Genomic DNA, 15,380 nt, shown 5'->3' on the forward strand with positions numbered 1-15,380 from the left:
TATAGGTTATTGTTAGTCACGGCCATTGTTTTGTAGGGATTATTGATTGAGTTGCGCTAAAAATATTGTGTGCCAGTTTAGTGATGATCAGAAGAAGTAAACAGAGAAATATCTGAGTACGTTCAGTTTTGCTCAGCTGTTTGAAAATCAAATAACGTAAGGGGTTTACCAGCTGAGTCATTCATAAATTTTTCTAAGGGGAGGTTTCAGTCTGCGTGCGTCAGTTTGCGGGCAGATTTCTACCCGCTTGCTCTTGTCACTGCCTGCTATCCCGAAGTCCGTCAGTCCACAGAAAGTCAGACGGTCGGCAACCCGCTCAGCGGCGGGTAGATGTCGAGGAGGAAGGGGGGGGGGGGGGGGCGTGGTCGACCGACCAGTCGGGATGTGAATGGGCGGCTATTTCTCATGGTTTTTCCGTACTTATGTCCAATTCCTACGCAACAAAGGTTTCCTATGTTGACTGAGAACGACCTGAAAACAGCTGCCTGTGCCCACAGGTACTACCTGCGGAGAGACGACTTCGACGCGACGTCGTTCTTCGCCAGTATCGCGGTGGATGTTGAGGCCGGCCACTGCGGCGAGGCGTTCGCCTACCTGCCGGACTTGGGCTCCTCGGCGCTGGTCGTCTTCAGCCTGTCCGACCGCAGCTCGCGCCGCCTGCGGCACAACTTCTTCCGCATGGACCCGCTGTACGGCGACTTCGACATTGCGGGATTCAACTACCAGCTGACCGATGGCATCTTCTCAGTGGCGCTTTCCGCTCCCGACCCCGAGGACGACGGCTACCGCACCACCTTCTTCCACGCTCTCTGCTCTTCCAGAGAATTTGCCGTCTCGTCTCGATGGCTCAGGAACAGGTAAGTACCAGTGCAACTACTTAAGAATTGTGTACACTGTCCGCTGCGGAGAAGAATGCGTAGGACAGGAATGCGGCAGCGAGATGGGTATGCAATGTGACATGTTGTTGTTGTTGTGGTCTTCAGTCCTGAGATTGGTTTGATGTAGCTCTCCATGCTACTCTATCCTGTGCAAGCTTCTTCATCTCCCAGTACCTACCACAACCTACATCCTTCTGAATCTGCTTAATGTATTCATCTCTTGGTCTCCCTCTACGATTTTTACTCTCCACGCTGCCCTCCAATGCTAAATTGGTGAGCCCTTGATGCCTCAGAATATGTCCTACTTCTAGTCAAGTTGTGCCACAAACTTCTCTTCTCCCCAATCCTATTCAATACTTCCTCATAAGTTATGTGATCTACCCATCTAACATGATATAAAGCACAAAAGTAACGCCTTGACTACAGAACTATTCTGTTGCGTCCAACATGTCTTGCGTAAGGACCACGAAGATAAGATACGATAAATTAGGGCTCGTGCGGAGACATATAGACAGTTGTTTTTCCCTCGTTCTATTAGCGAGAAGGAAGGTGGCTTGCGGAGTATCAATGTAGATGTAGATACAGAATATTAAAAATGAGACTTACAAAAGTGTTATGGCTGCCGTTCATCAGAACATGCTTCAGTGTCCTACCAAATCAACCCGACGCCTGTCGCAAGAGACCCGCAGATCAGTCGAACCCAAAGTCGAATACTCCACCTGGACCTTGTAATGGTCGCCTGGTCGTAGATATTGCTAATTGCTATAATCGCACTATTTCACTCCCATTTACGGAGCTTGTTAGCACTTGATGTTAGGTTGGCGCCATTAAAATGCATTGTAGTAATCACTGCTGCTTGCTGGATCGCTGCTGTGTCTCGATGTTGATGCTGGCTCTAAATCTGGTTGTCTAGGGTTAAAAACATGAGGTCCCGTGTTTTGTTTTATGTGCTTTTGATGATAAAGGATGAACGAAACCAACAAATATGTAAACTTCAAATATTTATTACTCTGGTGGCCATCTTAATTCCACTGTCCACCAAAGACTATGACACAACACAACTTCCTTTACATGTTCTTTGGATTGTTTATCCACCTCAAACAATAACACACAAACACACTGTACCAAAGTGACATTCCGACTGCCTTTCGACCCTTCTTGCTGCTCGTATTTATAACATTGTCAAAGAACTACTAAAAAGAGATATAGTTTACAAGTCACATGTACATCTGTTATCATAATTTGTGCAGAAAAGTTATTAATTTGCATCGAGTGACATAATTTAACATGTTATTAAAATGACAGACAGATTTGTTGACTTGACAGAATAATTCTTTGTTACAAAAAGTCCGTTTTCTAGAAGTTTGTCAATTGACTTCTCTAATTTGCATAAATAAGTAATTAACATGAATTATTAAGAAATACATTGGTTTTCGTCTAAAACAGGATTGATTTCGTGAATACTAAGTGAAACCGCTCCTAGTGAACAAATAGGTTTCACTGGGTGATTTTTATTTAAGGAGATCCAAAATACCTAAGTTGTACACTATTTTTCGTACTTCATATTAATTATTTAAGATGAACTCAGTCTTTTTACATGATGACATTTGCTGTATCAGTGATCAAGTGATATTAACTTTTGTGTGGGTTAGTTATTCAGTATAATTTAATGGGTTGACTGTTTATGGAGACATGTTACGCAATCATTGTTAACATACACAATAACTTTTCTATAATCATAAATACTCGTTAAACTGGTTGAATTTGGAGGGTATCGCATACTTCGGTACAGTAAAGCCTTTAATATGTTCCATTACAATACCCCCCTCGGGTAATATCATTTACAGAACGTTAATGATGTTAGCCGACTAGGACAAATGTGTCAAATGGTTAAAATTTGGAAAAGTACTACTTTAATAAAAATGTTTTTTTTTTGTTTTACTATGCATAATGTGAATGTATGCAATGACCGTTACACCATTCCAAAATGACTTTTTCCCGCAAACATTTTAGTTGTGTTGTTTCAAATGCCCTTTGAGTTATGTCATTCAGTATGACAGCATAATAAAAATAATTAGTAATATATGAAAGTAAAAAAATTGTTGATCTTTGCTCCCAGTGAGCCACATGGAAAATGATCAAAAACAGACATAAATATATCACATGCGATTTTAAGATATATCAAAAATATATGTAAATTATTTCAAAGTCAGTTCTCATTGAGTCACAGATTAATCAAGATACTAGAAGGAACATAAATATATTACATAGATGGACAGGTCATATGTCCATAGGAAAATATTGCAACTGTCTGCTCTTTTTGAGCCACATAAAAGAAATGAAAACAAAGAACATAAATATAAGTATGGACATGATATATAAACACAAACACTAGAGAAGTCACATGTATGAATATAATATGCACTTGCAAAAAAAGGAAATATTTAAAAAACTTGTCTCCCATTGAGACGCATAGTCAAGACAGTACAAGAACATATTAATACTAAAATTGGACACTTAAATTGGTCACAACATAACACAAACATCAAACTTGGTGAACATCTGATTAACTGTAGAAAATTGTACACAAATCTTATGCCTAAGAACACAATAGTCACAAAATGATGGGTCTTGCACAACAATTTTTTCATTGTCTTTTGTTTGGTGCAAGTATGTCCCATATTCAACAATACAAAAGGAAAGTAATAAATGTTTGTCACCTTCTTGCCCGTTGCAAGTAAAGAAGATGTCTCAAAATTTAATATTCAATAGTGACAATATAAATATAAAAACATTCTCTCAGAGATCTGGAACTTCTCCAGGGTCTGTAGGATGAGTGGTAGTTGCTATTAGACACACCCAGTAAAAAACTTTGCTGATAACATGCTTTATGGAAAATGGGTAAGTAACTGTATTCAAACAGGGAAATGTGCTTAATCATGTTTATATGGTTTCAATTCAGTGATGTTTCTTAATCCAAATAACCTTCTTGATCTGGGAAAGATAAGTCTATATGCATTAGGATGTGGGCTTTCTTTTATTTCAAATGGACAAATGTCAATGTTTACTTTAACATATGGATAACCTAGCTCAACATCTTTGTCTATTTCAGTATTTTCAAACAATAGATCATTTTCAATTTCTTTAGTTCCTAAGTCTAATGTCTCTTTCCTACACTTAGACTCATCCCTCTCTGTTTGCAAAGCATTGACATTTAAACATAAACCTTTATTTTCATCTGTTCCTTTTAACACTGTGTTGTCACTTAAACTACTGTTTTCACCCCCTTTTTTATAAAGTCCACTATGGATTCTTGTCCACCATGTAGGATACAAGGTTGCACTTACCTTTGCTAATTCTTTCCAAAAGGCATCTTTGTTTATACAGTTTCCATAGTTGTTCCACAAAACTTCTAAAAACTTTTCCCTTTTCTCTTGAAAACACACATTTACATTCCATCCCTTTATATTTTCTTTAATATTATTATTATTACCATTCTCATAGATTAGTGTTTCATAGTTCCCAATAGGCAATAGCTTATCCTCAGATACACATTCCCTAGTCTGCATTTCACTTACATTAACCTCATTATGACCCATGTTTGTCACACCACTTACCTTTACCTCATCGTCACTTTTCAATTCTACAAATACTTTTATTTCTTCCTCCACACTCTCATCAACAACATCACTTGATTTAGGATCATTATTTAAATGTCCCTCTATTACTTCTTCCTCCTCCTCCGCAACAACCCCATCTTCAGTTTCCCCCCTATGTATCTGAATCTCAGCAATTGAGTCTTTGGCTCCATTAAACACTTCGTCATCCCCCTTCTTATCAAATAAACCCCCCAAAATAGATTCTATTTGTGGTGTGTCTGACTTGATATTAACACCAGTATCTTTTTCAGCCCAACTATGGAACTCTGCAATACCTTCAACTTCTGCACTTTCACTAACTACCTGTGCTTGAACACTGTTTTTATTAACTGTATCACTTTTACTCATAGTATCCCAAAACCTTTTATTAAATTCTAATTTATTCATTCTAACAACATCAGTGTTTTCATGGTACTTACTCTTTACATTGTATCCTCTCCTTTTCTAGTTTCGGTTATGTGTTGTCCTATCATAATATTGTCTAGCCCCAAAACTACGGACATTTAGTGGGACTGTCCACCATTTCCCGGCTGGTTCCCTCGGTCTGTCCGTTTGTAGTTGTCGTTTTGTTCACTAGTTTCAGCAAACCCCCTTCTATCTTGTTCTCTTCCCCAATACCTACTTCTATCATTCCTGTTATCTCTCCTCCATCCTCCCTCCTGTGTATTGTTTCTGAAATCATTTTCATATCTCCTATCTCCCCTATTTGGAGCATTATTTCCAGAATTTTCAAAGTCTCTCCTCCCATAATAATCTCTATTTACATTCCTGTTCCACCCCCCATACTGGTTGTTGCCAGAGCCAAAACTTTGGTTATTTTCTCTTTCCAAGGCCCTATCTAATCTATCTACAAATTTCAGGAACTCTTCCATTGAATCGTCTGGTCCATGGACCAATTCCCACTGCAGTCTCTCTGGTAACCTTCTTTTTAAAACATCAATTTGTGTCATAATATCAAAAGAGTTATTCAAGTGAGCAAGCTTTTTCAATTGATCTCTGCAAAATTTATGCATTCCCCCTACTTTCCCTCTATACACTGGTCCATTTAGAAATTCTGACTTTAATCTGGCTTGTATGGATTGTGACCAAAATTTGCAAATAAATTTAGCTTCAAACTCTTCAAAAGTATTCCAAGAATCATTATTCTCATTTGCCCAGGATAGGGCCTCCCCTTCTAGAAACCGTTTTACTAACTTGATTTTTATGTTATCTGACATTCCTACCACAAACATATCCTTACATTGGTGAATAAAGTCAATAGGGTGCAGATTTTCACCAGGAAAGCATTTCACTTGGATGTGCCCATACATTGTATTTTGATTGTAAATCGTTTCTTTGGACATCAATGCGTCCTCCAATTGTGTACATTTAGTGTGTATATTTTCTACTTTTGTATCTACATTAGTGGTATACAGGTTGTATTCTTGTTTAAGGTTTTCTGAAGTTTTGTCTATTCTCTGATCTAATCTTTCAACTTCAGTATCTACTCTGTTGTAGATGACAGCAATGCTGTCTGTGTTAGCTTGTATGTTTTCATTTAAACTTTCAACTTCAACTTGAAATTCTCTAGTGTCCTTGCTGAGGGTAGTTTTAATTTCCTCACACTTCTCATTGAGATGAGTACTTAATATATCAAAATTGAAACTTAACTTATCCAGTCTATCTGTGTTTTCTTTCAGTTTCACATTTATTTCTTCACTGGATTGTTTAAGTTGCGAGCTTATTTGAGTTGCAAACCCTGCTAGCCACTCTGTTAAGTTTAATTGTTCACCATCCCCTGGTCCAATTTTTACATTTCCTACGAGCTCATCACTCTCAGGTAGAGACATGTTAACTATTAATTATTTTAAATGACAACAACAACAAAATACCTTGGCTTATGCTATGATGTCGTGATCGGTGTTCCTGTTGGTTTCTTCACTTCTATTCGGTTTTATTGAAGCTGAGGTCTTGATTGATGAATTCCGTTGACATAATCCAGACGTTAATCTTCCGAGCGGTGTGATGATGGTTTTTGGTAGTCGCACAAACACACTTTATTTATTTATTTAATTTTGACATATTTTCACTGTTGCCACACTGCACAAATAAACTTTTTTTTTTGGAATGCTAAGCACTTACGAAATTTATCGCTGCACTATTATCATCGATGCACTTAAAGATCCCGGCTGAGCCCCCACTTTTGTAATGGTAGCCTGGTCGTAGATATTGCTAATTGCTATAATCGCACTATTTCACTCCCATTTACGGAGCTTGTTAGCACTTGATGTTAGGTTGGCGCCATTAAAATGCATTGTAGTAATCACTGCTGCTTGCTGGATCGCTGCTGTGTCTCGATGTTGATGCTGGCTCTAAATCTGGTTGTCTAGGGTTAAAAACATGAGGTCCCGTGTTTTGTTTTATGTGCTTTTGATGATAAAGGATGAACGAAACCAACAAATATGTAAACTTCAAATATTTATTACTCTGGTGGCCATCTTAATTCCACTGTCCACCAAAGACTATGACACAACACAACTTCCTTTACATGTTCTTTGGATTGTTTATCCACCTCAAACAATAACACACAAACACACTGTACCAAAGTGACATTCCGACTGCCTTTCGACCCTTCTTGCTGCTCGTATTTATAACACTGTCAAAGAACTACTAAAAAGAGATATAGTTTACAAGTCACATGTACATCTGTTATCATAATTTGTGCAGAAAAGTTATTAATTTGCATCGAGTGACATAATTTAACATGTTATTAAAATGACAGACAGATTTGTTGACTTGACAGAATAATTCTTTGTTACAAAAAGTCCGTTTTCTAGAAGTTTGTCAATTGACTTCTCTAATTTGCATAAATAAGTAATTAACATGAATTATTAAGAAATACATTGGTTTTCGTCTAAAACAGGATTGATTTCGTGAATACTAAGTGAAACCGCTCCTAGTGAGCAAATAGGTTTCACTGGGTGATTTTTATTTAAGGAGATCCAAAATACCTAAGTTGTACACTATTTTTCGTACTTCATATTAATTATTTAAGATGAACTCAGTCTTTTTACATGATGACATTTGCTGTATCAGTGATCAAGTGATATTAACTTTTGTGTGGGTTAGTTATTCAGTATAATTTAATGGGTTGACTGTTTATGGAGACATGTTACGCAATCATTGTTAACATTCACAATAACTTTTCTATAATCATAAATACTCGTTAAACTGGTTGAATTTGGAGGGTATCGCATACTTCGGTACAGTAAAGCCTTTAATATGTTCCATTACAATACCCCCTCGGGTAATATCATTTACAGAACGTTAATGATGTTAGCCGACTAGGACAAATGTGTCAAATGGTTAAAATTTGGAAAAGTACTACTTTAATAAAAATGTTTTTTTTTGTTTTACTATGCATAATGTGAATGTATGCAATGACCGTTACACCGTTCCAAAATGACTTTTTCCCGCAAACATTTTAGTTGTGTTGTTTCAAATGCCCTTTGAGTTATGTCATTCAGTATGACAGCATAATAAAAATAATTAGTAATATATGAAAGTAAAAAAATTGCTAATCTTTGCTCCCAGTGAGCCACATGGAAAATGATCAAAAACAGACACAAATATATCACATGCGATTTTAAGATATATCAGAAATATATGTAAATTATTTCAAAGTCAGTTCTTATTGAGTCACAGATTAATCAAGATACTAGAAGGAGCATAAATATATTACATAGATGGACAGGTCATATGTCCATAGGAAAATATTGCAACTGTCTGCTCTTTTTGAGCCACATAAAAGAAATGAAAACAAAGAACATAAATATAAGTATGGACATGATATATAAACACAAACACTAGAGAAGTCACATGTATGAATATAATATGCACTTGCAAAAAAAGGAAATATTTAAAAAACTTGTCTCCCATTGAGACGCATAGTCAAGACAGTACAAGAACATATTAATACTAAAATTGGACACTTAAATTGGTCACAACATAACACAAACATCAAACTTGGTGAACATCTGATTAACTGTAGAAAATTGTACACAAATCTTATGCCTAAGAACACAATAGTCACAAAATGATGGGTCTTGCACAACAATTTTTTCATTGTCTTTTGTTTGGTGCAAGTATGTCCCATATTCAACAATACAAAAGAAAAGTAATAAATGTTTGTCACCTTCTTGCCCGTTGCAAGTAAAGAAGATGTCTCAAAATTTAATATTCAATAGTGACAATATAAATATAAAAACATTCTCTCAGAGATCTGGAACTTCTCCAGGGTCTGTAGGATGAGTGGTAGTTGCTATTAGACACACCCAGAAAAAAACTTTGCTGATAACATGCTTTATGGAAAATGGGTAAGTAACTGTATTCAAACAGGGAAAGGTGCTTAATCATGTTTATATGGTTTCAATTCAGTGATGTTTCTTAATCCAAATAACCTTCTTGATCTGGGAAAGATAAGTCTATACGCATTAGGATGTGGGCTTTCTTTTATTTCAAATGGACAAATGTCAATGTTTACTTTAACATATGGATAACCTAGCTCAACATCTTTGTCTATTTCAGTATTTTCAAACAATAGATCATTTTCAATTTCTTTAGTTCCTAAGTCTAATGTCTCTTTCCTACACTTAGACACATCCCTCTCTGTTTGCAAAGCATTGACATTTAAACATAAACCTTTATTTTCATCTGTTCCTTTTAACACTGTGTTGTCACTTAAACTACTGTTTTCACCCCCTTTTTTATAAAGTCCACTACGGATTCTTGTCCACCATGTAGGATACAAGGTTGCACTTACCTTTGCTAATTCTTTCCAAAAGGCATCTTTGTTTATACAGTTTCCATAGTTGTTCCACAAAACTTCTAAAAACTTTTCCCTTTTCTCTTGAAAAACACACATTTACATTCCATCCCTTTATATTTTCTTCAATATTATTATTATTACCATTCTCATAGATTAGTGTTTCATAGTTCCCAATAGGCAATAGCTTGTCCTCAGATACACATTCCCTAGTCTGCATTTCACTTACATTAACCTCATTATGACCCATGTTTGTCACACCACTTACCTTTACCTCATCGTCACTTTTCAATTCTACAAATACTTTTATTTCTTCCTCCACACTCTCATCAACAACATCACTTGATTTAGGATCATTATTTAAATGTCCCTCTATTACTTCTTCCTCCTCCTCCGCAACAACCCCATCTTCAGTTTCCCCCCTATGTATCTGAATCTCAGCAATTGAGTCTTTGGCTCCATTAAACACTTCGTCATCCCCCTTCTTATCAAATAAACCCCCCAAAATAGATTCTATTTGTGGTGTGTCTGACTTGATATTAACACCAGTATCTTTTTCAGCCCAACTATGGAACTCTGCAATACCTTCAACTTCTGCACTTTCACTAACTACCTGTGCTTGAACACTGTTTTTATTAACTGTATCACTTTTACTCATAGTATCCCAAAACCTTTTATTAAATTCTAATTTATTCATTCTAACAACATCAGTGTTTTCATGGTACTTACTCTTTACATTGTATCCTCTCCTTTTCTAGTTTCGGTTATGTGTTGTCCTATCATAATATTGTCTAGCCCCAAAACTACGGACATTTAGTGGGACTGTCCACCATTTCCCGGCTGGTTCCCTCGGTCTGTCCGTTTGTAGTTGTCGTTTTGTTCACTAGTTTCAGCAAACCCCCTTCTATCTTGTTCTCTTCCCCAATACCTACTTCTATCATTCCTGTTATCTCTCCTCCATCCTCCCTCCTGTGTATTGTTTCTGAAATCATTTTCATATCTCCTATCTCCCCTATTTGGAGCATTATTTCCAGAATTTTCAAAGTCTCTCCTCCCATAATAATCTCTATTTACATTCCTGTTCCACCCCCCATACTGGTTGTTGCCAGAGCCAAAACTTTGGTTATTTTCTCTTTCCAAGGCCCTATCTAATCTATCTACAAATTTCAGGAACTCTTCCATTGAATCGTCTGGTCCATGGACCAATTCCCACTGCAGTCTCTCTGGTAACCTTATTTTTAAAACATCAATTTGTGTCATAATATCAAAAGAGTTATTCAAGTGAGCAAGCTTTTTCAATTGATCTCTGCAAAATTTATGCATTCCCCCTACTTTCCCTCTATACACTGGTCCATTTAGAAATTCTGACTTTAATCTGGCTTGTATGGATTGTGACCAAAATTTGCAAATAAATTTAGCTTCAAACTCTTCAAAAGTATTCCAAGAATCATTATTCTCATTTGCCCAGGATAGGGCCTCCCCTTCTAGAAACCGTTTTACTAACTTGATTTTTATGTTATCTGACATTCCTACCACAAACATATCCTTACATTGGTGAATAAAGTCAATAGGGTGCAGATTTTCACCAGGAAAGCATTTCACTTGGATGTGCCCATACATTGTATTTTGATTGTAAATCGTTTCTTTGGACATCAATGCGTCCTCCAATTGTGTACATTTAGTGTGTATATTTTCTACTTTTGTATCTACATTAGTGGTATACAGGTTGTATTCTTGTTTAAGGTTTTCTGAAGTTTTGTCTATTCTCTGATCTAATCTTTCAACTTCAGTATCTACTCTGTTGTAGATGACAGCAATGCTGTCTGTGTTAGCTTGTATGTTTTCATTTAAACTTTCAACTTCAACTTGAAATTCTCTAGTGTCCTTGCTGAGGGTAGTTTTAATTTCCTCACACTTCTCATTGAGATGAGTACTTAATATATCAAAATTGAAACTTAACTTATCCAGTCTATCTGTGTTTTCTTTCAGTTTCACATTTATTTCTTCACTGGATTGTTTAAGTTGCGAGCTTATTTGAGTTGCAAACCCTGCTAGCCACTCTGTTAAGTTTAATTGTTCACCATCCCCTGGTCCAATTTTTACATTTCCTACGAGCTCATCACTCTCAGGTAGAGACATGTTAACTATTAATTATTTTAAATGACAACAACAACAAAATACCTTGGCTTATGCTATGATGTCGTGATCGGTGTTCCTGTTGGTTTCTTCACTTCTATTCGGTTTTATTGAAGCTGAGGTCTTGATTGATGAATTCCGTTGACATAATCCAGACGTTAATCTTCCGAGCGGTGTGATGATGGTTTTTGGTAGTCGCACAAACACACTTTATTTATTTATTTAATTTTGACATATTTTCACTGTTGCCACACTGCACAAATAAACTTTTTTTTTTGGAATGCTAAGCACTTACGAAATTTATCGCTGCACTATTATCATCGATGCACTTAAAGATCCCGGCTGAGCCCCCACTTTTGTAATGGTAGCCTGGTCGTAGATATTGCTAATTGCTATAATCGCACTATTTCACTCCCATTTACGGAGCTTGTTAGCACTTGATGTTAGGTTGGCGCCATTAAAATGCATTGTAGTAATCACTGCTGCTTGCTGGATCGCTGCTGTGTCTCGATGTTGATGCTGGCTCTAAATCTGGTTGTCTAGGGTTAAAAACATGAGGTCCCGTGTTTTGTTTTATGTGCTTTTGATGATAAAGGATGAACGAAACCAACAAATATGTAAACTTCAAATATTTATTACTCTGGTGGCCATCTTAATTCCACTGTCCACCAAAGACTATGACACAACACAACTTCCTTTACATGTTCTTTGGATTGTTTATCCACCTCAAACAATAACACACAAACACACTGTACCAAAGTGACATTCCGACTGCCTTTCGACCCTTCTTGCTGCTCGTATTTATAACATTGTCAAAGAACTACTAAAAAGAGATATAGTTTACAAGTCACATGTACATCTGTTATCATAATTTGTGCAGAAAAGTTATTAATTTGCATCGAGTGACATAATTTAACATGTTATTAAAATGACAGACAGATTTGTTGACTTGACAGAATAATTCTTTGTTACAAAAAGTCCGTTTTCTAGAAGTTTGTCAATTGACTTCTCTAATTTGCATAAATAAGTAATTAACATGAATTATTAAGAAATACATTGGTTTTCGTCTAAAACAGGATTGATTTCGTGAATACTAAGTGAAACCGCTCCTAGTGAACAAATAGGTTTCACTGGGTGATTTTTATTTAAGGAGATCCAAAATACCTAAGTTGTACACTATTTTTCGTACTTCATATTAATTATTTAAGATGAACTCAGTCTTTTTACATGATGACATTTGCTGTATCAGTGATCAAGTGATATTAACTTTTGTGTGGGTTAGTTATTCAGTATAATTTAATGGGTTGACTGTTTATGGAGACATGTTACGCAATCATTGTTAACATACACAATAACTTTTCTATAATCATAAATACTCGTTAAACTGGTTGAATTTGGAGGGTATCGCATACTTCGGTACAGTAAAGCCTTTAATATGTTCCGTTACAACCTGCACACGCACGCCTACTGAGTGTCTGGTGTTCATGCGTTAAGTCCAGCAGATGCTGCTCGGCGCCTCCAGTTTTGTTAGTGACTGTTCACTGAGATAACAATGAATGGCTTGGACGTGGATAGTAGCCAGAAGTGCATTCAGCTGCTCGCAAACTGTGGCCAGCTCTACCTGCGTCCGCACACAGTATGTACACATTCTACCCATCCTAGCAAGACTAACTGAAAACGTAAACTGTAAAAGCAGACACAATCCTTGATATGAAACTTGCTAACCTCCTGATGTGCTACCAATGGACGCTGTTGCGTTAATGAGCCATGTATCGGGGTATTCAGAAGAAATGAAAACTGCGCTACAGACTTCCTGAATTCACACTAACAAAATGCGAGCTTACGCCTCTTCAAGGGAAACACGAATGAAATTTAATATACTACGAGGACAAGACAGGAACAGATAAACACTTAACTTGCCGCTCTGTAGCTGTGTATCAGCCATGAGCTGGAGCCTCGCTGACGGCGTCTTCCTAACTTTACACGCATGCTTCGCCATCAACAGGGACAATCATAGCAAGATTCGTTACATATTGCACAGCAGTATCCTGAATTCTGATCTATGGCACGTACACCATGAGAGGACTTAGCAGTTTCTGCCAAATGGTGACGACCCGATGGAAATTTGAGGAGTTCTTCCTCGTTCAAAGATGCACCTTGATACATGAAATGTCCTCGATTGCGTCCGTTGGCTTCTAGGCAGGGTGGGAAACCTCTGAGGAACAAAGAACGAAGGAATTATGAGCGTTATATGTCCAGTAGGTAGAGCCTGGCCACTACCTTTTTCAGCAGTTGGCAAATCTAATTTTTGGCGTCGGTAGCTTACTAAGTACCGGTCACTCTTAGGTCATAAAACTCTGTCACGTGGCCTGTTCTGCCCCATTCTCCTTGTGCGGACATTTGCGGTTGCACGTTGGGAAGATGCCAATGGTTATCAAATTTGGCTCCTTATAATTTGGGCAGTGATGCGCAATGATGCCCCCGGTAAAGCTCCGCCATTTTAACAAGGCGCAAACAACTGTTTCGGTTGGAGCGTTGTAACAGCTTGCAGGACGCCGCAAGCCTCTTCAACATCACCACATAGTACAAAGACATCGCAACCATCCAGCCCCCTCCCCCCCCCCCTTGCCACATTCTCGCTTCAACCGAACCCTCAAGGATGCAATAATCTCTCTGATTTATCACGAAAACTTTTCTTCGACAGTATCTGCAGTGTTGAGGTTAAGTTTGGCTTCTAGAGTAAAGGCATGTTGTTCGCTGGTTACTTGCAGTGAAGTTTTAGCTGCAGCCATCTTTCGTGAATTCTGTTGTCGGCGTTGTGAAAGTGCTCGTTTTTTATACATGAATATTTTAATGACAACTTTTTTTGTATTTTGTAATCTCTGTCAGCTTCCTCAGTTAATTAATCAGTTTAGAAACCGGTGCAAGTAGGGACGTCTTGAACTGTCATATGCGGTCAGGATTGATTCCAGAAATTATATGAATTAATTTTCCCACTGACAGCGCACAAAGTGGAGATTCTCTCTTACCCTAATTTAAACGGACTGGCTCCTTATCAAGCAAACAGTAGCAAAATGAATCAGTCTTCTGACCAAATTCTTCTTTATCATGGTGGTACCGACACGACCAATGAAAGAAAAAATAGGCTTCAATGTGAAATACTACTACAGAATATCATAACAAAATAGCAGCATTTTTACGGTAACACGCATGTGAAAACGATATGTTCAAAAATAATTGAGCGCGAGATTACAAAAAAGGAAGTCGTTTAGTACGGGAAAGGGCAGTGGAACTAATGAGATACCCGTCAGACTGTATAGTGGTACGAGCATACTGCAAATATGGAAGAGGAATAACGTATCATTTGAGATGAGGAAATCATTTCCCGATCTCTGGGTAGAAAGTTTTTAGCGAAAATCAGGAAAAAATCTTCAATTTACAGTTGACTTGCTAATCATGATAAAAATCCAAGTAGGCAATTTTTCTGACAATTTTAATTCTCTGTAGTATGCGCTACATTCAAAGCAGTTGTTCAAAGTAGCGTCATCGAACCTCTGTGCAACCATGATACCGTAGCATAAAATCCTGTCGTATCCGTCTGAACATACCATGTGTTATTTGAATGGATGTCGCGAATTACTGGTAGCAATTTCTCTCCTGGTTTTCCGAACACGCAACCCGACAAGTAGAAATTAAGATGAGTCACATCCAGCAAACGAACTAAGAACGAAGAATCCGTCCAGATATTGGGGATAAGTGCTTGAGGGAAACTACGTAAACGCCACTGTCCTCATTTGCGCTGACACTGAAGTCCGTGTGGTGGTCGTAGTTGGATCTTAACGCACATAGGCGTCCACAAAGGAAAACAATAGGGGGCACATAGCGTGCCCCGCCCATCCCCAG

The 15,380-nt window shown here is 37.5% G+C and overlaps 1 protein-coding gene across 1 annotated transcript in view; it reads left to right on the top strand.

Moving 5' to 3' along the window:
- Window positions 1–15,380, top strand: part of LOC126100873 (L-dopachrome tautomerase yellow-f2-like) — a 181,392-nt gene that overhangs the window by 145,423 nt on the left and 20,589 nt on the right. Inside the window, exon 4 of the mRNA XM_049911539.1 lies at window positions 498–857. Coding sequence (XP_049767496.1) covers window positions 498–857 — 360 coding nt within the window. The remainder of the gene's footprint in view (window positions 1–497; window positions 858–15,380) is intronic.

The sequence above is a fragment of the Schistocerca cancellata genome, chromosome 9 (assembly GCF_023864275.1).
Source record: "Schistocerca cancellata isolate TAMUIC-IGC-003103 chromosome 9, iqSchCanc2.1, whole genome shotgun sequence".
Lineage (NCBI taxonomy): Eukaryota > Metazoa > Arthropoda > Insecta > Orthoptera > Acrididae > Schistocerca > Schistocerca cancellata.